The 20,755-nt window shown below is 48.1% G+C and overlaps 5 protein-coding genes across 5 annotated transcripts; 3 read left to right on the top strand and 2 right to left on the bottom strand.

Moving 5' to 3' along the window:
• Positions 1 to 4,154: 4,154 nt before the first annotated feature.
• F4813DRAFT_362471 (uncharacterized protein) lies at positions 4,155 to 6,692 on the top strand. Its single transcript, XM_049243627.1, has one exon. It carries the CDS (start codon positions 4,799 to 4,801, stop codon positions 6,200 to 6,202), a length of 1,404 nt encoding a protein of 467 aa, XP_049098919.1. The 5' UTR covers positions 4,155 to 4,798; the 3' UTR covers positions 6,203 to 6,692.
• Positions 6,675 to 8,978, top strand: F4813DRAFT_362465 (glycoside hydrolase family 43 protein). The gene is made up of 3 exons (XM_049243626.1): positions 6,675 to 7,359; positions 7,428 to 7,513; positions 7,579 to 8,978. Exons 1-3 carry the CDS (start codon positions 7,189 to 7,191, stop codon positions 8,510 to 8,512), a joined length of 1,191 nt encoding a protein of 396 aa, XP_049098918.1. The 5' UTR covers positions 6,675 to 7,188; the 3' UTR covers positions 8,513 to 8,978.
• Positions 8,979 to 9,662: 684 nt separating this feature from the next.
• Positions 9,663 to 11,266, bottom strand: F4813DRAFT_117275 (Eisosome component PIL1-domain-containing protein). The gene is made up of 5 exons (XM_049238560.1): positions 11,125 to 11,266; positions 11,001 to 11,061; positions 10,769 to 10,902; positions 10,531 to 10,714; positions 9,663 to 10,458 (listed from the first exon to the last, which is right to left on the bottom strand). Exons 1-5 carry the CDS (start codon positions 11,179 to 11,181, stop codon positions 9,824 to 9,826), a joined length of 1,071 nt encoding a protein of 356 aa, XP_049098917.1. The 5' UTR covers positions 11,182 to 11,266; the 3' UTR covers positions 9,663 to 9,823.
• A 1,197-nt stretch (positions 11,267 to 12,463) lies between these two features.
• Positions 12,464 to 17,493, top strand: F4813DRAFT_362455 (uncharacterized protein). Its single transcript, XM_049243625.1, has 5 exons — positions 12,464 to 12,535; positions 12,728 to 13,580; positions 13,673 to 16,719; positions 16,805 to 17,330; positions 17,389 to 17,493. Exons 2-4 carry the CDS (start codon positions 12,903 to 12,905, stop codon positions 16,851 to 16,853), a joined length of 3,774 nt encoding a protein of 1,257 aa, XP_049098916.1. The 5' UTR covers positions 12,464 to 12,535; positions 12,728 to 12,902; the 3' UTR covers positions 16,854 to 17,330; positions 17,389 to 17,493.
• Positions 17,494 to 18,326: 833 nt separating this feature from the next.
• Positions 18,327 to 20,424, bottom strand: F4813DRAFT_117241 (phosphoprotein phosphatase PPZ). The gene is made up of 2 exons (XM_049238559.1): positions 18,711 to 20,424; positions 18,327 to 18,657 (listed from the first exon to the last, which is right to left on the bottom strand). Exons 1-2 carry the CDS (start codon positions 20,118 to 20,120, stop codon positions 18,409 to 18,411), a joined length of 1,659 nt encoding a protein of 552 aa, XP_049098915.1. The 5' UTR covers positions 20,121 to 20,424; the 3' UTR covers positions 18,327 to 18,408.
• Between the last annotated feature and the right edge of the window lie 331 nt (positions 20,425 to 20,755).

Genomic DNA, 20,755 nt, shown 5'->3' with positions numbered 1-20,755 from the left:
TGTTTAAGTAGGCTGGGCTGGGTTTAATAAGTTGAAGTGACAGATGAGTTATTGTTATGGAATGAGTACCTAAGCTAAGCTAACATAAGCTAAGCTATAACTATTGTAGCATTGAATAATACTCTTAACTCAAAAAGGTAGGTAGCGTATCTTTTCTTACAGACTAAACACAGCTAGTATTGAGATTAAAGCCTTAGATGAGGTAATCTTGTCTAAGACTTCCCGGAACTAAGGGGCTTAGGACCTTTTTAGTTGGGTGGGCTGGTGGTGGTATTTATATCAATATCCACCGTACTAACATTCGGACCGCTGAGCCATGTCGAACTAGTCTTCTTCACCGCAATTAGATAATAGCCAAATACTATTAAGTCGCGATTATTATAATATTGAAATATAGAAGCGTGTTCGTATTAATTTGGATACGAAAAGTTGACTAGGTTAATGGCTATGACATATATGTACAAGATATGACTCTGCCTGTATCATCGGATACATATGTACCTAGGTTACCTGATTAGAGAAATTTGTGGATGAGTGGAGAATAATGTGCTGTTTGCGGTTATGTACTATCTGACAATGGGACAGAAGGAGGCTAAGCCACTAAAAAGATCAAAATACCAGAATACGTAGGGTCATAAAGATGAGATAAGGCGGCTTGAACCTAAGCGCCGCACCCTACGACTGATCTGGAGGGCAGTGTTTAATCAGCTTATAGACATCACGTAAACGCAACTGTACGAATTGGTGTAAGTATGATTATTGATTAGTGAGATGTGAGATGTGAGATGTGTTGCCGATCTTTGGAATCTTTCAGCCTACGTGACTCCATCAATAGTCTATCTGCCGTATCTCTTCTGTTGTATCCCGCGCGAACGGAATTGGTCTGGTCGTATGGGTTGGGGACGGAAAGAGAATGAAAGGAAAAGGAAATAGGTACAATACACATACATGCTGCGATAGGCGCTGGTTCAAGATCTGTCGACGATTGTGGGGTAGTACCTGTGCGCATTGCGCTGCTTGGTATTCTGCAACGGCCTCGGCAAACGGATAGACTACGGCTTCAATTCGCACGGCCGCGTCTGCCACGGCCACGGCTAGCTGGGTAGAGGCCTATCGCATTGTCCGGCCCCCACGCTCGTCAGCTCCCCTTGGCGCTTATCCCTAAGACTCAGGTGTCGCCGTTCGCATCGAGTCGACGGAAACAGGCAGCATAGGTAGGTAGCATAAGGCGGCCCGTTACAATGAGCCACTTTAACTTGTGTGTGTGTGTGTATGTGTGTATGTGTGTATGTGTGTATGTGTGTATGTGTGTATGTGTGTATGTGTGTATGTGTGATGGGCGTTTAAATAATGCTGTTGGGAGTTATGGAAGTGAGCGGGTGTGCGATGACTTACCGAAAATCCATGGTATTCCGCCTATGTATAGGTAAGGTACCCAGGTAAGGTACCCCCAATCTACGTCCACTATGTAAAAATGGTGGTGGCTCGGTTTTTTCTGCATAGTCTACAGCGAACGGATTGCCGCATGGAAAATCCCTGCATCGGGTATCGAAAGCCGAACAGACGAATTATGTCAAGGTGCTGCTCGAAACTGGCTCTCTCTCCCTACCTACATCCGCTTTCTGTCGTCTCAAGTATCAGGCATCCTTATACGAAAAGGCGGACGGAGGTGGTTGTCTCGTGCTATGTGCTTACTGTAGGTTATGTTTTGTATATGTAAGTGTAGATGTAGGTGTATTACATCAATGTGTTACGTAGGCGGGAAGCGGGCAGGTAGGGCTGTTTGTACATTACGTACATGTACATATGTACGTAGGTATGTACGTATTCGATATATGAAGGGCTGTTGGACTCACGTGTGATTGGCAGGCATGGCTTCTCGATCTCATTAACTGCATGTGTAATAATACTGTAAAACAAAAGGTGGAGAACCCCATCTGTACCTAGGTACGTACATATGTACTGAAAAGGCAGGAAAAGGTTCACGCTAAACTGTTAAACTCAAGGGAGTGAGTTCCTTAGCTTAGGAGGGGCAGGAGGGGCGTTTAGGTAATTCTATACCCTTCAACCTTGAACCGTCAACCTTCAACCCTTGTAAAGAAAAAAGAAAAAAGAGAAAAAAAAAAAAAACCTAATAGCACATCTAAATTTCTATCATCCATCCTATGCTTCAGATGCGTCTACCTAACCTTTTTTCTCTTAACCAAATGTGTCTTCGCTTCTTCGATACGTTACACCTAGGTGCTTTTCGTACGACCATAATTCTCTTTAACCCTCTACTCGGATTATGTGTAGCCCTTCATTTCTTCGGCCTCTCAATTCAATTGGCTTGGACCGATCCGTCTGCCTGGCCTGTCCCGGGCCTAGCTGAAATATCTTAAAGACTCGGCGTTGGTAGGAGTGCCGTTTCAATACGTCTTCGCCTTCAGTCAATTTATTTTATTAAGTGGCTTCCCATAGCGGATGCGATTTATGAATTCGGGAATATTGCGCGAGTCGAATGTCTCTATTAGGTACCTAATAGAGCATAGGTCCATATTGTTCAAGGGGGCATTCGATTCCTTGGCCATCTTACGTAGCATCCCATTCTACTTTTCTACCTTTCTACATCAGCTAGAGAGTTTCGTCCCCTGGTCCGTACCCTCCAACCCTCCAACTCATGTCACCAGTTACCCCTCAAATGGGAAGTTCCCAATGTAATCGGTGCCGAATACCTTTAGGTACACCAGGATCCGATACCGACCTCCCGCTGGCCTTTGTACAACGGAGATATCGTACTCTGTAGTTCGGTAGCCCATTGAGTATCGCGCCCGTCGAGCCTCTCTCCGGGTCTATTTCTACTATCGCGATCTTAGGAAATACTTCAGTGTCCTGCTGTCCGGTTACGTATTACTGCGTACTGCGAGACAGGCGCACGTGTAATCCAGATGATCGCGAGTGGGATGAACCCTGGGCAGGAAACCACCGCATGTTGTCCGCTACCTAGTTGAACTAGCGAAATACATACTCAATAGCGAGGCATGATGGTCATCATTTCAAAATATTCAAAATATGCCTATCTTGTCCGTTTTGCGACAGTATTCGATCCACTTCCCCCGTAGGGATGTAACCTCACGATAGCATATCTGACATGGCAGTTGAACTTCTACTTTGATGCTCGGCTGGCGTGTCATCATGAACAGTCGTTAGCTCCCTGCTGCCATGATCCAGATCAGCTCACGGAGTACGTATCGTCACCAATATCCCGGCCGATCCGTATCGAGCAGGGACTAAAAGCCCATACAGAAACATGAATTGCGCAACAAGTAATTCCAAGTAATTCCCGGGTGGACCAATAATTGATAAAAATAACGATGTCCCTAGGTTAGGTCCTTAGGTCCTTGCTCCAAACTGGGCTGCCCAGGCTTGTCTCTTTTCTGCAGGACCCCCATTGTTTCCCGCTCCGCAGGCTGGCAGGGTCGCAGGCTGGCAGGGCCTCCTTCACACGCAGAGCCACACTCGCGTACGCCGTACAAGAGTACTCTAAGTGAGATACGCAGCGGAGAAGCTAAGTGACCAGGATAGTCCGCCGCATTCCGTTAAGATGCCTTCCTTTCTCATGTATACTACCTAAGTACATGTGCCACTGCATGGTGTCGAATGACAAGACGCTCAAGTAATCATCACTATGTAGCATACCTACCTAAGGTATGTAGCATATGTAGCATGCAGCTGGCCCTTTTCCTTGGTTGCAAAGCCTTGTGTCACCCACCAAACGTAGATCCCACTTCAATATATGTCGAGTCCTCTCCCCCAGATCCCAGATGCTGGTTTCCTTCTGCTTGTCTGATTTCTCTTGCGTCTGTCTCCACACACGATGCTATCCAGATCAGGCGTTAGCATTCGGAGGCTCATATCTCCAAGGCGAGTCCAAGATGAATTTGAGGATGGGGTTTCGGTTGATACCGGAAGATGGGATCAAAGGACGGGACGGAATGACAGTAGTACACTCCCTAAGAGGCGGACAACCTACAGTAAGAGACGGCCGCCGCCACCGATTATAGTTAGTAGGGAACAAAGCATTCATGACATTCTGGATCCTCTGCCACCATTGCCGCCATACGACATGCCGCCATACGACACGCCGCCGAGGTCCAGGTCTAGTTCCTTGAATAGTTGTGAACGCCACAACGACTCTTACTTATCACAATCAATCGACTCAAAGAGGTCTAAGTCACCTCTTTGTTCTATATCGTCAAAGGAAGATAGGAGCCAAGAATCACTCCAGCTTTCTAGTGTGACAAGCTATGGAGGCGACGACTTTCCACCGCCGCCTCCTCCTAAGAGCTACTCCGAGTCGCCAGATTCCCTTAGACGTCAGGCGGAACTATCAAGTTCGAATTTGGATTACATAGAAGGTTTATCTCTACGACCAGAGAATAAAGCGGCAACATTACAACAGCACCTGCAACGGCAGGAATCATTCTCAAGTATTACAGATAATATTCAGCAACTTATACAAGAGGCAGATGAGGCATTCAGAGCAGTCGGCAACGCTCTCGTTGAAGTTCAAGTCACAAACAATTCGACAAAAGCATTACCATTGCTTCCTACGCCTGAATCTTCGCCTGTTCTAAAACCAGCACCTTTAGCTTCTCAGGCTCGAGCAGAGAGTCCGCGACCTCAAGCAGTTGCTTCCCCGAGAAGCGTCCCTTCACCCAAACCCGCCGCCGCTCCCGTCTACTCACCCCGACGGAATCCATCAGTGAACAACGGGGTTAAGAGGAAGAGGTCGAAGAAGTCTAAGAAGGCGAAGGCGATGAAGCCGAGTCGGAAGCCTGCCGCGTCCAAGTCGACGGCGAAGAGCGGCCCAATATGGAACTTCTCGGACAATGTGACTGATCTTTTTAGTGGGAAACTCTTCCAGAAGATCGAGGTGGATGAAATGCTCACACCGGACCAATTAGAAGAGTACAGGTTGCGTAGGATATCGACAATGCAGTCAGAAAAATCGGCCAAGGCAACCCAACCTACACAGCCTACCCAATCGACTCAGCCATCACAGCCAACACAGTCAACACAGTCCGAGAGATCAATCGAGACAATTGACACTGAGTCGAGCGATACGCCGATCGAGCCCTTTCACCTTGAAGACCTGTCTTCCCGAATTGGATCGGCCGGTATGTCACTCGACCTTGATACACCAACTGAAGAAAAACGTATATTATTACAATTTAACCCTGTTGCCTGGAGGGATTTTTCTACAGAGGGACGCAATGAATATGGCCCTATCGAGCTTCCGGTGTCGACATCAACGTCGGCATTACAGACGGATATAGGAGAAGAACCGGCGCAAAACAAAAATGCCACTTTCCAAACGCCACCAATGAGACAGGCTGCACGATTTGCTGCGAGAAGCCAGAAAGCATCATTACCTAGCATCCCAGAAACGGCAGCCATCTTGACACCCACAAATGAATTGTTCGCCGGCCACGATCTCAGATATTCCCGAGATATGGTCGCAGATTCAAATTACGTTTTCCTTCAATCATCACCATGTTCCATGACCAGCCCTATTTTCCGACACGGCCCGATCCGACTAGCCAAGTGTGATCTGATAGCAGATGTTAAAATCGGGGCGGATGACGGGCTAGACTGGACAGCATTCCAGATGGCTATTTCTGGGGGCGCCGGAGACTGGTTCTCCGAAAGCGATGACACCATCCGCCGCAGAGAGGCGGAAGAGGCAGCGGAGATTGTGGAATGGTTTGGGTCATGGAAGTTCAGCAGCCCCGGAGGGCTCCTAGACCACCCTATTGAAGCCGATAGCCCTATGAGCATGACTTCAGGTGAGGATTGCTCGGAAGTGTCATACAACGAGACCGAGAAGGATGACAACCCATACAACCAGCATTACGACTGGCAGACACCCGGGCAGAAGACCGTACCTGAAATCCACCAGCCCGACTACGATATATCCGGGCTTGAGCTAGATACTTCGAGGATGGGTCTAGACGATGAGATGTTTGACCAATCCAAGGAATATAATAGCCGGGAGAGCTATGCTAGTCTTCCACAGAGCCCGATGTTGGACCTCCGAGTTATTCGAAGCTCGGACGGGGACGACATGGATGTTGTCCCGATGGGATATAACCTTGGACACGACCTGGGAGATTTCCTCAAATGGGAGGCAGAACATGCCTACGCCGGAGACTTTTACTGAGATGTTACTTTTGGTTTCGCTCTTCACAACGTTCGCAAATATTCGCAGATGTTTGCATTATAAGCAATGGATCATGCCATGCTTCGAAAGACTGAGCTGCCTCGAGGAGGCTGCATGGATTAGAAATGAGTTTTACGTCGGACTGACTGCCTGTTCATTTGTCATTATACCATTGATTTTACCGAGGGCGTTTGGGAGGCACGCTCTCTATGCAAAATGATTTATTTTAGGATTAGGGATATTGGGCTAAGCGGAGCGCGGCGCTGGGACGGATTGGTTTTTTGTTATGCCATTGGAACACAATTGGATGTATCTTGTCGTTGTGCAACCGGGAACTATAAATGGTATACTGGAAACCCACTATGATGGTTACAGGATGAAGTGAGTAAGAATTTATATTGGGAAGTTTGGGAAGTTTAAGAGGTAGGTACCTTAAGTAACCTTAGGTATCCAAGGTGGAAGGGAACGGAAGGCAAGGGGCAGAAGTAGAAGAAGGGGAATAAGGGGAATAAGGGGGGGAAGGGGAGGGGGAAAAGCAAGCTAAGGGGGAAAGGAGGAACTTACGCGGTCATGTTCGGGCAACTGCGATGTCGTCCGTTACACATAAATTTTGGAATTTTGTTAAATATCGAGTCATCTTCCAAATCATACCTTCGTGTCTGCTTCACATCCTCGACCTGTGACACTGGATTGACTGGATTAATCACCTGGTCATGTACAATCAACCTCCAAAAGACAGGCTGTGATCTTGTCCACCTTCTCCGCTCGCGTCGTCAGCTACCGTCGTTAGACAACCTCCTATAACCTTATAGCAGCCAGAAATCCAACGATAGCCACTTGTTCTTTATCTTAATCACAACTTTTAACCTTTTCTTCCTCTTTCATCTTACGAATGAAACCTAATTTCGTACTCGCAGATCGGCCATACTGAAACAAGCACAGTTTTAAATCTACGTCACCAGCCGAAAGTCAATCAAGAGGAGCAAATGCTCTATATCTTTCTCCGGGACGCCCTAGCGGGTGCGAGCCGCGCGTTAGCCTCGATAATGTCGATGGAGAATCCCGCAGCTATGCAATACGACAACTCGACTCTCACCATTACTTCTATCGGCACTCCGGACCCCTTCGTAACCCTCTTCAGAGGCCGCTATTACCTCGTAGGCTACCTGCACTACCACTACCTTGTATGTTCTTGATAGGGTGGCACTACTAACTTCATACCAAGACCTTCACTGCCGGAAATAGAGTCGAGATATGGTCATCCCGTAGCCTGGCTGACATCGAGAGCTCTGCTGCTAGACATATAATTTGGTATACTCTACCTAATCTAATGGCATATCCCTTTTAGCCAGTCATGTCGCTGACTTCAACGCCAGGACTCCTCCACAGGGCACCGACCACTCCGCCGATCTTTGGGCCCCCGAACTTCATGCTCTGCATGGCCGATGGTACGTCTACTACGCCGCTGCGAACCCGGCTCATGGGAACAAGAGCCACCGGATGTATGTTCTGGGAGGGCCACCGGCATCCGAGGACCCTTGCCGGGGTCAGTGGGAATTCCTAGGTCGTATTAATGAGATGCCGGACCACTGGGCGATCGACGGTACTGTATTCGAGATGAATGGGCATCTGTACTTTGTATATTCGGGTTGGCCTCTCGATGACCCTGATGATTCGTCCGATCTCATACAGCAGCTGTATATTATGAAACTTGAGGACCCGACGAGCGCTGCAAGTCCTGCCATTGTCATATCCCGCCCGCAGCATCCCTGGGAAATTACACGCGAAGGTAACGGCACGGACCATGGCATCAATGAGGGGCCGCAGTTCTTGAGCTCACCCGACGGAGGTATCTCTTGGCAGGGTTTAGTCTACTCGTGTGCCGGTAGCTGGACCCATGAATACAAGATGGGGTTATTGCAGTATATAGGTGGTGACCCATTAGATCCTACTTCGTGGCGGAAAGGAGAAGAGCCGCTCGTCCAGACGCGAAGACATGGTACCGGTCCCTTTGGGCCAGGCCATGGGTCATTCCTCAATATAGGTGGACAAGTTGTGGCTATATACCACGCGACCGATAGTCCAACGGACGGGTGGGAGAACCGCAGGGCAAGGGCACAGAGGGTAGCGTTTACAGACGAGGGACCGTACATGGGCCGATCATTTGGTATGGAACCTCCCCGTCCAGAGAGCGGTAGCTTAGTCCGTCGCCTGAAGCAGAAATTGGGAATGGACGGCCGCGGCAAGCAGGAATTGGCCAGCGAGAAGAGCCTAAAGACCCTGCTAGGGAACAGGGCGGCGTATACTTAGATATAAGACAAAGACAGGATCAAGTGTAAAAGGTAAGATAGATCGAGTGGAAGTATAGGATTGAATTATGTCTATGTCAGGGTCCCGGTGGCATGACGGAATTGGGGCTTTTCTATGTATTACGAAATAAATAAGTTATTTCTTGTCGTGGGTTGCTGAGAATACGAAGGTATGAGTTCTGTGTGTTAGATATATAACTGTTGAGGCTACGGGATCCGAGATGCTTTTTTGCTTATTGACTTGCTTGGTATTTTATAATATAGCTTATAGAAGTAGATTTACCCTTCGAGTTGTAATATTACCTGTAGGGAGGGCGCCCTAAGATTGGGCCTTTCATCTTTCTAAGAAGGAACTACATAAGTACCTAATACGACACCCTCGGCAAGGAGAGGTGGAATAATTTTATAGCCACCATATTCGAGGTATGGTTTTGGGGGGGGGGGTACAAGAAAAGTTAGACACTGGAGTAGGTAGTTAATTCGGGACCAGTTGTGCAATCAAAACGTGAACTATTAACTCCATAGTTATCAGGGCCCCTTTTTCAGAGGTAGGCATGTTCTTGTGCATTACCATCCTACCTACATATACCTAAGTATATCAGGGCCTCTATTACGGCACGAATGCGCAACTGATTACAAAGTACGAGACAACAGACAACATGTAAACTTGACGCGCAGGGCCACGGTAATTGCAAATAGGAATTTTTGGTGCGTTGTTTGCTCTTGCTTGAAAGCTCATCTCGTATATCATCATTCCTACAAAGGCACGGCCAGATCTCTCTCTCTTTTTTTTTTTTTTGTGTTGCCACTCATTCACTATAAGTACAAGACGGGACAAGAAGAAAAAGGAAACACTGTTTGTTGCCTGGTTGTTCGCAAGGAGGAGTGTATTAAGGGGGCATGTAGCAAGTAGGTAAGGTAAGGTAAGATAAGCACCGTTCCTTGTGTTATTTGCAAAGTGTTTGTTTTCTGCTCTCCCCCATCCCCTCATCCGTGCTGTCCAGTTCCCATTACGTGTGTATATGTGTGTGCGTGTTTGTTCGTCACCGCCCTGTCCCGTCGTTGTTCATTCATCCTATTGTTTCATCCAGGCAAAGCAGTGCTCAAAAGGACAAGTAAGTAAGTTGGTCTCCTCGAGACCGGAATCAATAATCAGTGTGCTGCAATGTCGTGTCATGTGCCCCCAGGAGTGCTATACTACCACCGTGTCCCACCTCGCCTGTACCTGCTGCATAAACCTTTCCTCGTATTAGACATTACTAGTGAATTACCGTCAGCCACTGGAGCCTGAGATGGGTAATTAAGCAGCCTACTAGGCAGCCATCTCAGGGGCGCGGCCTCGATGCTGCTCGCCGTTCAAGCCGCTGTCAGAATCCAGAATGGAATGAGCCTGGTCGTCCTCCTGCTCCTCTTCCTCCTCATACTCGTGGTTCCGGTGCTCCCCAGCTGCAACCCAGGACTCGCGGTCGTTAAGCGGGGCGTCCTGGGCAGACAGATCCAAGCCTTCTGATCTAGCTTTGATGTTGTTTCGGCGGCGCATGGAAAGCGTGCGGGCTCGTGTAGATAGCTTTGGATTCACGGCTGCGTTAGATGACACCCAGTTAGTTAGTGCATCTTCGCAGTCCTGAATGATGGCTTTGCTGGCCTCGTAGCCGTCGTAGGCAGCACGAGTCTCGCCAGGAGTCACGGGCGTATCGTCGATGAGCTCGAGGAGGTGCTTGCCATAGCCGGCGATAATTGCAACTTTCTCGCAGTGTTCTTGTAGGGCGTCAAACTGGTAGGTGTATGCTGCCTTTAGCTTCTCACGAGTAATGTTAGATAGCTGAGCCTCGGCCACAAGCGATTCAGCTTCGGCGCGAACAAGTTCCTGCTCAAGAACAACAATTTTGGGTGAGTTGGGCTCTTTGTATTTAAGCTGGGCGATTTGATCAGCAATCTTCTGCTTTCCTGTTATGGCGTTAGCTGGTATCCATCTCCGTGGTGGGATCTCTGTGGTGGGATCTTGCAAGGAGTACTCACGGTCTCGGCTAGGCTGCACAGATGCCTCGATATTTCTAATGCTCTTCATGGTCACGCGATACTGGTCATATCGATCGACATACTGGTCTTCAAGTTCGCCAATTTCATAGATGAGTACACCAAGCTTGTCGGTGACGTCAGAGACGTCTTCGTCACCAGCTTCACCCCAGAGTGAGAGTTGTTGCTAGATATAACCTTTTAGCACGCGCAATCTTTGGGGGGGGTATGCTACACGTACAGCAACCTCCATGCGCTCCTTTGCGACAAGCTCCAGGCTCCTCATCACGTTCTTTTCCATTTTGACGAGTTGGGTCAACTTCTTGGCTAGGTCAGGCCCGAAAGCGCCGGCGGCATTTCGACGAAGCGCATGTCCTTGATACTTTTTGTTAGTGGTCTGGCCTTGTTTGGAAAGGATAGAACCCATCGTGGACAGTATGGTCGTAAGTTGGGGAAGTGCAGAGAAAACTTACCGAATCCGCCTCTTCCGAATAGTCTACCCGACTTAGTAGACGATGGCGGGGGAGGGGGGTTCTGTGACAACAATGTTAACACTGCGTCTGCCTCAAAGCGCATTGACTGGGCAACGGGACCTACTTGAATCTGCGAGGCAGTTGGCGCCCGAGTCTGGCGCATAGAATATGTTCGATGCATTGCGAGAGACGGATTGGCAACAAGTAGTGAGCAGATTGCAATAATACTAGGAAGGTCGGCTCGGGAAGGATATAAGGATATAGCTGTGATGTTATAGAGACAATGTAAGAGGGTCGACAACTATGGTGGAGAATGCGATGCGATGGTTGATGCTCTGCTATGATACTTTGCTATATTCGTTCTAGGAAGACTGGAGCTGATTAACGGGAATACGAAATGCGATACTCCAAAAGGTAAGGAAGATGGTGAAAGTGTGGATGTAACTTTTAGCTTTCTAGTCTTCTGAGATCTTCGGTTTAAAAAGAAGCGGACGGATTTGGGTCTTGGGCGATCACATACGTAAGGTACACACACCTTTTTCGTAGTTTTTTAAGAATAAGAACATTGAATGGAAGATGGGCTGGCAGGCTGGCAGGCTGGATGGTAAGATGGGCATGTTGTCCCAGTGTCCCAGTGGCCCCATGGATGGTCTTGGGGCTCTACAGGTTTTGGGCTGTTAGAGCCAAAGAGCTTGGGTTAGACAATCGAAAAAGTGGGAACAAAAAAGAGAGCTGGTCCCCTTACTGCTACGTCATCACTACCGAATTGTGTTTTTCCAGCTCTTAGCGTGCAGAGCTAATCCTAACATGGCCATTGACCTAACGGGTAGCGTACCTCTAGCTCCGATCTTGTTCTTTGGGGCGCACAAGTCTTGAGCTCACGCCGTCTTCGAAGGTGCTTCCACTTAATCATTCATTACGGATCGCATGCGTACAAATTAGCTCTTGCCTAAGAAAGAAACTTGTAATTGCCTTAGAGCAGAACGTGTGATGCCGCTTGACTCGGAAGAGAAAAGTTTAAACAGCGGGCAATCAAATCCTGGCCTGGTATATAACATGACTACATCACTCCAAGTAATTGATTAAATGATTGATTGAATGAGCACAGTTAAAACAAGAGTAACCAGGTATTATGTGTAATAGGTTTAAGACTTGTATTTTCGAGTATAGTTGATGATCGAATACGGCATAGTAGGTATTATATTAACATAAGACATCTGGGTCAAGTACCTGATACCTATAATCCAATCAATGTGTTAAGAGGCAGAGACAAGACTTTATCAATAACTGGAATATAATTGGGTAAATGCCCTCACAGGTGCACCTACCTCCTAGGTGAGGTAGGTACCTAGGTATCCTGGAGCTAAATATACTAGCCACAGACGAAGCCACACTCCTATTATAAGAGATTAGATAAGGATAGCACCTTCTCGTGTCGTCTCATCTTATCAAACGCGTCAATCAAGACTTATAAAATTCACTTTTATCCCGTAACTATTAATTTAACATCACTTCAACTTCTTAAAGGTTCGATAGTAAGTTCCTTTTTCACTGGTGTGATTTACCTGTGATTTATCCGATACAGGCGCAAGTTTTCTATCATAAACATTAAATATTAAATCCAACCCTTTTTAATATATTCTTATAATTACTTGAGACGCGTTTACATCTGGGACCGAACAGCCACAATTATCACCTTTGGGGTCATATTCACTTACCAAGAATAGACAATAGACAATGGGTGGAGCACTGTCATATCCACCACATCCTTGGTAGACTCAAGGACGAAGACGAGGACGAGGACGAGGACGAGGACTCTGGGAGTATTCCAATCTGGAGTTGGGATTTGAAAACAGGGGCAGAGTCCAGGGTGTGCAGCCTAGCAGCGGGTGCTCTAACGAGATGGATAGAGTTCCTATTGACTTGACAGCCGTGGTTTCAGATTCTGATGATTATAATGCTTCAGAGATTACACCTCAAGAAGGGCAGTCGCAGTCGCAGTCTCAGTCTCAGTCTCAGTCTCAGTCTCATTTGTTATCAGAACTATCGCAATTATCACAATTTGAATCTCAGTTAGGGGCAAATCGTAATCCTACTAGTCCACATCTTCCGGATAGGTCACCTGGACAGCAGGAACCTTCATCTATGGAGGAACGTTCTATATCGATTCGCGCTGCAACTCCTCCTATGTCCGCTAAGGGGTCTGCATCGAAGCATGGAAACCAAGATGGCAAGACTGCTTCTTTGCCCGTTAGATCAAGCGGCAGCTCTAGGAATGGCGTAGATGCTACACCTTCATCAAGTCAGCACCACCCACCCGGAAGCCATCGAACACCTAAAATTCAAACCCCGAAAAAATCTTTCTGGTCTATCGATGACGTTGTGGCAGCTTTGCGAGGGTTCTCGGAAGAGATCGGCATAGACGGCGCCAAGCTCACTGCTCGCTTGATTCACATAGCTTGGAAAAAGGAAGCGCCTAATCAGCAGTTTACGAGTAAGAAGGATTGGTTTGCGGATATGAAACGCATCCCGCTAGAAGGTGTTGGGAGATCATCAGATACGATAAAAATTAAGTATAAGGTTTGTCCCCAACGACTCGCTGTCCACGCTATTCGAGATCCTAAAGCCCGGGTCTCATCTAGAGTAGGAGTGGGAGGCTAACAAACGCACAGCAATTTGGCCATGGTAGATCTGGAAAACAGGAAAGGAAAGAACAGCATCAGGTTATTTGCATTAAAACCGATGCTGAGAAGGTCCCGTCCTACGGCTTTCATCACGTTGAGATCAGGAAGAATATCCTTTCCCCAAATACTATGCTTACTTACGTCCCCCATCTACGAGATCTGGCAGATAATGAAGAAGGCGTCTACCGGCGCTGGCTAGAAAATTTAGAAAACATGGACAAGACATCTGGGTTTGCCACGCTAAGTCGGCACCAAAAGGTGACAAAGACCATCCAAAAGGAGCGTGCGACTACCTTATTATTATATCTCGACTCTTGGCTAGATAGACTTGGCCTCAACATTGAGAACTGTACTAAAACCACCCTTATCCGCTATATGGCTAGCCAGAGTGACAATGTCACTCCTCAGCAAAAGTCGAGTATCCTGAATTCATATAATGATGAGCCTGGGTCTCCGCGATCGGCCAAAACTGTCAGAATTTTCACAGAAGCATTCGATCGAGTCTTCAACTCGCCTCTTCTACGCGAGCGCGCTGTGCCTCTTCGCGACGTCCTCTTACTAGATAAGTCGGTTGATACCATCGTCGATTCTAAGAAATGGATGAAGGATACTCCGAGCCAATCGAAAGTCACCGAAGAGCATACAACGGTTGAATCTTTTCTCGAAACTTACGCGCTGCTTGGTTGCTTGATATGCACCAGCCATTCCTGCGAACACGGCGAATACGGTGTCGATAACGAGCGGAAGCGATTCTCTATCGAGGTAGTTGGCGGTTTGTCGCCTATGATCCGCCAACAGCTTACGCAGAGATCCAAAGGAAGGATCGAAGACAGCCCTACATCTCGCAAAACAAGAAAACCTTGCGGCGATGACTGCTTTTTGAATGGGCGCCCAGGAACACGAGCCCGTGCATGGAGTGAGAGTGAAATAATGCTCCTCAGATCATTCTTCTCGACGTTGAGCAACACGAATATACCGGTACAATGCGCTACTTCTGTGGCCACCGGACGGCCCTGTTGGGATGTCAGTCGTCAGCTCGATAAGCTTGATCTGACTGTTCCCAGCGCGGACCCTACGCCGCAGGTCCAAGTGAAACCGCTGCCTTGGTATGATAGGAAAAAGAAAATGCTCATAGGGGACTGGCAAGATCATACCAATACTCACGAGCACCAGAGGAAGGACTGTTTTGATCCTTGTAGCCATGAAGGGCCTTGCACAATGAAGAACTGTAGGTGCGTCCAAAACCGCCTTATGTGCGAGCGCTTCTGTCGATGCACGGCAGCAATTTGCGCCAGCAAGTTTACCGGCTGTGCCTGTCACTCTCATGGGAAGACATGCGTCCCTAAGCAAAAAGATCGGCCTTGCATCTGCGTGCAGCTCAATCGCGAGTGTGACCCTGTTCTATGCGGGAGCTGTGGTGCTTCCGAGAGAGCCAACCCAGCAAATGCAGATAATGATGCTCTACATACTACTGGATGCCAAAACTGTGCACTTCAGCGAGGCAGGTCAAAATCAGTTATGCTTGGGAGGTCTAAGATTGCTGGTTATGGACTCTTCGCTACGGAAGATATTGCACAAGATGAGTTTGTCATCGAATATGTTGGTGAGCTCATTAGCCAGGACGAAGGGGTTCGCCGCGAGGCACGTCGCGGAGACGTATTCGACGAGTCATCCAATTCGTCGTATCTGTTCACCCTGCTAGAACAGGAGGGAATTTGGGTTGACGCCGCAATCTACGGTAATCTTAGTCGATATATCAACCACCAGGAAACCAACTGTAATGTTACCCCGCGAATCCTCTATGTCAACGGCGAATATCGCATCAAGTTCACATCTCTGCGGGAGATTAAGGCCGGAGAAGAGCTGTTTTTCCATTACGGCGAGAATTTCCCAAATCTGACTAAGAAACTTTTGCAAGAAGAGAAAGCCGAGAAAAAGCGACGTAAGGCTAAGGAGCAAGCCCGCAAGAAGGGCCAGGACGATGCTGAAAAGCCAAGAAAGAAACCCGGTCGCAAGCCAGGTAGAAAACCGGGGCGTAAACCGGGCCGCAAACCAAAGAAAACCTTTGCTAAAGTCGATTCAGAACCGGAAGACGATGACGAGGCTCTTGAACCCACGGAAGAGCCACTTCTTAACATCAATATCGCCAAAGGACGCAAGCGCAAGCGTGCTGTTATCGATGAAGAAGAATCGGATGAGGGCGAGTATCGCCCTAGGACTGATTCTCAGGACGATGTAATGGTAGACGTTGGTGAAGGATCACCCACTCGTAAACCATCGCGCTTAAGGAAGCGGTTGGGAGCCCCGCCAAGGGCTAGGAAGAGTTTCCCAGCTTCAGCTGCTAGGCGCGAAGAAACCGACGAAGGGATGGATGAAGACAATGAGCTTGAGCTAACACCGAAACGGCAGCGTAAGAAACCACGAAGACTCCTTGACGATGCTACGCTTGAAGAAATTGACAAAGCCTTGGTGGTAGAGAGCAAGCCTATAACGATGCCCAAGCGTCGGGGCAGGAAGCCGAAACATATTAAAGAGCAAGAGTTGCGAGAGAAAGAGCTGCGAGAAAAAGAGATACGAGAGAGAGAAGCCAACATCGAGGCCAAGGGAGGCGAAGGAGACACGGTCGTCATAGGGGGCGCACAGAATATTGTCCAGGGCAACACCCCAGGCAACGCTCAAGGGAGTAGTCGTTTTAAGCATACGGAAGCCAGGCTTGAGCTTAACTCAGATTCAGCCGCTGGCAGAGAGACGCCTTCTGTGGCGCGAAACCGACGACAGGCCAAAGACGTGGTAGAATCTAGCCCATTATCAACGCCAGATTCGGGCATCGCATACCCCGGGCTCGACCTATCCGACTCGGACATACGGCCCGTATCTAGAAGAGGACGCACGAGGAAAGGCGCAAGTGGCGATGACGAATATAACGGCGGAAGTTGGAATGATAGCGACGGGGTCAGACACGCCGGTGCCGGTACCGATGATAGCGATGATGACTCACCGATCGACCGCTCGCGAACCAGGCGCAGACCGGCCAGGTACGATGATTAGCCTAGGTCTTCTTCGAAGATTCTCCTACTTAGCAATGCCAAACTAATATTAGGAGTTTTTCCATCGAAGCAGCGAGGAGATTTCTAAATCCATACAATATTCGACTCGGCCCGAAATTTAATCCCCAAGGCCACATCTTATGATGCAAGCTACTACCTACCTAAGGTACCTGACCTAATCTACGTTATATAATAGAATCGACTTTTAGCCTAAGGAGATGTATAATAGTGTCCGCGGATATGGCTGTATAAATAGCATTTACATTAGCATTGCGTGCGGGCTAGTTACAAGAGATGGTCTAATTTCCGTCAGCTACGAGGCTCTTAATCATCCTTGAGATCGGGTAGTACAGTAATTCCAGGGTGCATTTTTCTAATTTGGTGGTTCATAGACCTGTTTGCGGCATTGTAGATGACTTAGGTACCTATCCAGGCACTCGGGGGTAGCTATCTACCTGGTATAAAGTAAACATTTTCATCGTCAATCTACCTAGTTTTGCTAACAATTCCTATAACTACCTAGGTTAAGATAGTCGTCTTACAAGATAGTTTATTTCACGACACGACAAACCAAAAGGACTTTCTATCTACTTAACCAGGTAGGTAACCAACCCCCTTTTCGTGTTCCCGTCTTTGCATATCTAACTCAAGATCAAGATGCCCGCCCCCCTAGCTCGATTTGCTATGCTGGATGTAAACTACCTACCTACCTAATCCAACTTATGATAGTTACCTGTTAATTGTTGACGTATACATTGAAACTGCATACCTAGGTACCGTAAGATGAACTTAAGTTCCCGCAAACAACATACGTTTTACGACTAACAGATTATGACGCATCTATCGTAACCCACATAGACTTGATTAGTTCACCACTACATGAGACATAGACATAGAAACTTAGGTTTATAGTCATACTAGTTACCAAACAACACGACCACTCGTACATCAAATAAGCTAGCTACCTTCCAATAAATTGAATACAATAAAAAACCACCCACGTTTTCATTAACCTAGGTACCTAACCTAGTAATTGCTTGCTTTCCTTTGCTTGTCCGGGACCATCTGATCCCCCTAATGACTAATGCGCGGACTCCAAGCATACTCGTTCGTAGTAATTAACCTAACCGAAACCTTGATACTGTACACGATAACATCAAGGACTAAAGTAAGTAGTAACGCGCCATCCAACCATCCAACCGTCCATTTCCTCCCTTCCCTTCCTAGAAACGCGGGAAGGAATATGTTTCCTTCCCAAGCCCCGTAGCTATCGGAGAATAGATAAACAATAGACTTCCCGAGCTCTAGTTACTTTTCGACAGATGTTGTTTCTCGAGCACAACCGTTTCTGGTTTGCTCTCGCTTGCAAGGATTGCTACACCCTCGCCTCCCATTCCAACGGCACAGGCTGCCTTAGGGTTGGGTTGACCGGGCTAAGTTCGACTTTGGTGTCAGGGCTTGCCGCTAAATCCCGTCCCTTCCCTCGCACACCGCAGTTCTTGGTTATCTTCTAGCAGTGTCATGATTCGAAACGAAAGAAGGCCCGTAGGCGTAAGGATGCATCTCTGGTCCATACTTTAGCCCCTAGGACCCTTCAACTCGTTTCCATGAGAAATGAACTCGTCGGTATGATTACTTCACGAAGGCCTTCTCTTGAGAAGCCCTTCAGAGAAGGTTTTATACGCTCTGGGGATATACGCTAGCGGGCTGATGAAGAAAAATGTTAGTCATGGAAACTCTTGCAAATGGACTAAAGCGGTGATTATCACGTACCGGGCTGTTCAACATGTTGTTGCGCTTGTTTCGGCCTTTCTTAATATGGCTCTTGAGCGCAGAGGAATCAAGTGGCTTCAAAAGTTCAAAGCTGCATAAGAGTTCCGCAGACACAGACATGACAGCTCCCCAGTTATCGAATTCGCCGCAATACTAACACATAAATAGTTAGTACATAGTGTTATAGATAGATGGTGCACTCTTACGTTTGGTGCGCTAAAGACAGTGACTAAAACTCTGTCATTAAAAAATTCGTAACCGTCTTCGACAACCATGTGCGCTCGGCAGACGAGATCAAAGTCGTGGGCTGCTAGAAAGTCGGTGATAACCCTCTTACCAAAACAGTAGCTGACACCTCTCTCGTTGGCCTCCCAGTCTGCTTCCATGTCGGCGGGATCGGACCATAGCAAGTCGTTAAGGAGACCGTAATCAGGGACGTCGGTTGGGCGAGCAATATTACGGATATCGTCCATATGGCTTAGGGCCGGAGACAACCCACCATGAACACAGAATATCTTTCCTGCAACGATGGCAGCGATCGGAAGCGTGTTAAAACAGTCAATGAACGTCTTCCAAATCTTAACGTTGCACCTTCGCTTGCATTCGTCGTAAAAGCCGTAGACCCTTGTAACGTTGGCACATTCATGGTTCCCCCTCAGGAGGAAGAAATTCTCAGGATACTTTAGCTTGTAGCACAGTAAAAGTAAGATCGTCTCCAAGGACTGCTTGCCCCTGTCAACGTAGTCCCCAAGGAAAAGATAGTTTGCACTCGGCGGAAACCCGCACATCTCGAACATTCGAATCAGGTCGGTATACTGGCCGTGAACGTCGCCAACGATCTTGACCGGCGCATCAAGCTCCAGCAGCGCAGGCTGGGATAAAAGGCATTCTCGTGCCCTCTGGCAGATGGCGACAATCTCGGCATTCTTAAGACATACACTCTTCGTTACTTTCCCAGCGTACGCGGCGTCTAAGAGCCGCTTGATGAAATCATCAAGGTCGATATCCTTGATGTCACTCATAGCAACTCCGGTAGGAGAATCCTCCTTCGAGGGTGTTCCCGGCACCGATATGATAGGGTTAATAGTATTCTCCTTCTTCACCAAGATCGGTGCTCCGGGTTGTTGTTGTATATGCGGATTTGGGTTCACGACCCCGGTGGGCGGTTGATCGGATACGTGGTCCACCTCACCACAAGCTTGGGCAGCATGTATGTCGCCATGACCAGTTCTAATGGAGGCAGATTGGACAGGAGAAGGAGGCGGTTGGTTGTCACCCAAGTGGGAGTTGCTTGCGTCCGGTGATCGCGGGGATGATGGGGAAGCGACTGAGTCAGCACGTCCAGTCCTCGATTTGCTACTCCGCGCAGATTTTACAGAGGCCGCGTCCGATTTGTCCCCGACAGAATCTCCATTGGATATAATCGCCGAGCTTCGTGGACTATCTGTCTTCCCACCACCAGGAATTTTTGATCGGAGGTTTTTAAACGAACGGGTAGAATCCTTGGTCTCCGATTTTCCAAATGAGGGATACGATTGCAAGTTTTCGGCGCGGTCTCCGGAGGATGCGCCTGAGCCCTTGCCGCTCCCCCCCTCTTTGGAGGCTTGGTTTCCCATCGTCTCGTGTCGAGTGTTGACGATGCTCAGTGAGTATCAGTCCAGCTTCGCGATGCAGAAAATTTTTATTGTTAATTTAGGTGGAAACAGAAAGCAGGAATAGGAAGCCCAGGCGCCCGCCGATATGTCGATCGTATATCAGCGACAGGTCGGATAATATTCTTCGCTAATGTCCAGCTCGCTGCTAGGGAGGATGAAATAGTCGGTCAAGGACAGAGAGGAGGAGGGCGGCGGAAGAAGTGGGAGCCGTTTTGTTCTCCGTCTTTGTAACTAAGGCGTAGAGTGGGCGCCAGTCTTTCGCAGGTATCGGGGAGTTGCGGGAGAGGACGACGAGGTGAAGGATGGGGTAGGATGATGTCGTAGTCAAACGGAGATGTCGGGAGCAAATGTAGGACTAGCAGTGTTGCGTGCGTAAGAGGCTATGCTCGCGAGGTTGAGGCTGGATGTAATGTAATTAATCTAAATTGCAGGTCGGAAGAATCAGCGACAGGGCCTATGCGGATTGAGGTCGTACATGTATGAGGGTCGGCAGTTGATCAGTTGTATGTTCAATCCGGCGGGGGGGTTTTGGAAGCTGGGGAAATTGGTTGCAAGTCTCAGATAGACCGGGGAGTTGCGGAGGAGAGGATGAGGTA

This window comes from Daldinia decipiens (genome assembly GCF_022478715.1).
Source record: "Daldinia decipiens strain CBS 113046 unplaced genomic scaffold F4813scaffold_20, whole genome shotgun sequence".
NCBI lineage: Eukaryota > Fungi > Ascomycota > Sordariomycetes > Xylariales > Hypoxylaceae > Daldinia > Daldinia decipiens.
This window is presented reverse-complemented; position numbering and strand designations above follow the sequence as displayed.

Excerpts from the sequence above, each read along its gene's own strand:
- F4813DRAFT_362471 (XM_049243627.1), top strand. The coding sequence starts at position 4,799 with ATGAAGCCGAGTCGGAAGCCTGCCGCGTCCAAGTCGACGGCGAAGAGC.
- F4813DRAFT_362465 (XM_049243626.1), top strand. The coding sequence starts at position 7,189 with ATGCTCTATATCTTTCTCCGGGACGCCCTAGCGGGTGCGAGCCGCGCG. Across the intron at positions 7,360-7,427 it reads TCAGAGGCCGCTATTACCTC|ACCTTCACTGCCGGAAATAG; the intron begins GTAGGCTACCTG and ends CTTCATACCAAG. Across the intron at positions 7,514-7,578 it reads GCTGCTAGACATATAATTTG|GACTCCTCCACAGGGCACCG; the intron begins GTATACTCTACC and ends CTTCAACGCCAG.
- F4813DRAFT_117275 (XM_049238560.1), bottom strand. The coding sequence starts at position 11,181 with ATGCATCGAACATATTCTATGCGCCAGACTCGGGCGCCAACTGCCTCG. Across the intron at positions 10,715-10,768 it reads AGGAGCGCATGGAGGTTGCT|CAACAACTCTCACTCTGGGG; the intron begins GTACGTGTAGCA and ends GGTTATATCTAG. Across the intron at positions 10,459-10,530 it reads TGTGCAGCCTAGCCGAGACC|GAAAGCAGAAGATTGCTGAT; the intron begins GTGAGTACTCCT and ends ACGCCATAACAG.
- F4813DRAFT_362455 (XM_049243625.1), top strand. The coding sequence starts at position 12,903 with ATGGATAGAGTTCCTATTGACTTGACAGCCGTGGTTTCAGATTCTGAT. Across the intron at positions 13,581-13,672 it reads CGATAAAAATTAAGTATAAG|CAATTTGGCCATGGTAGATC; the intron begins GTTTGTCCCCAA and ends ACAAACGCACAG. Across the intron at positions 16,720-16,804 it reads ACCAGGCGCAGACCGGCCAG|CGAGGAGATTTCTAAATCCA; the intron begins GTACGATGATTA and ends CCATCGAAGCAG.
- F4813DRAFT_117241 (XM_049238559.1), bottom strand. The coding sequence starts at position 20,120 with ATGGGAAACCAAGCCTCCAAAGAGGGGGGGAGCGGCAAGGGCTCAGGC. Across the intron at positions 18,658-18,710 it reads CTGTCTTTAGCGCACCAAAC|TATTGCGGCGAATTCGATAA; the intron begins GTAAGAGTGCAC and ends TTTATGTGTTAG.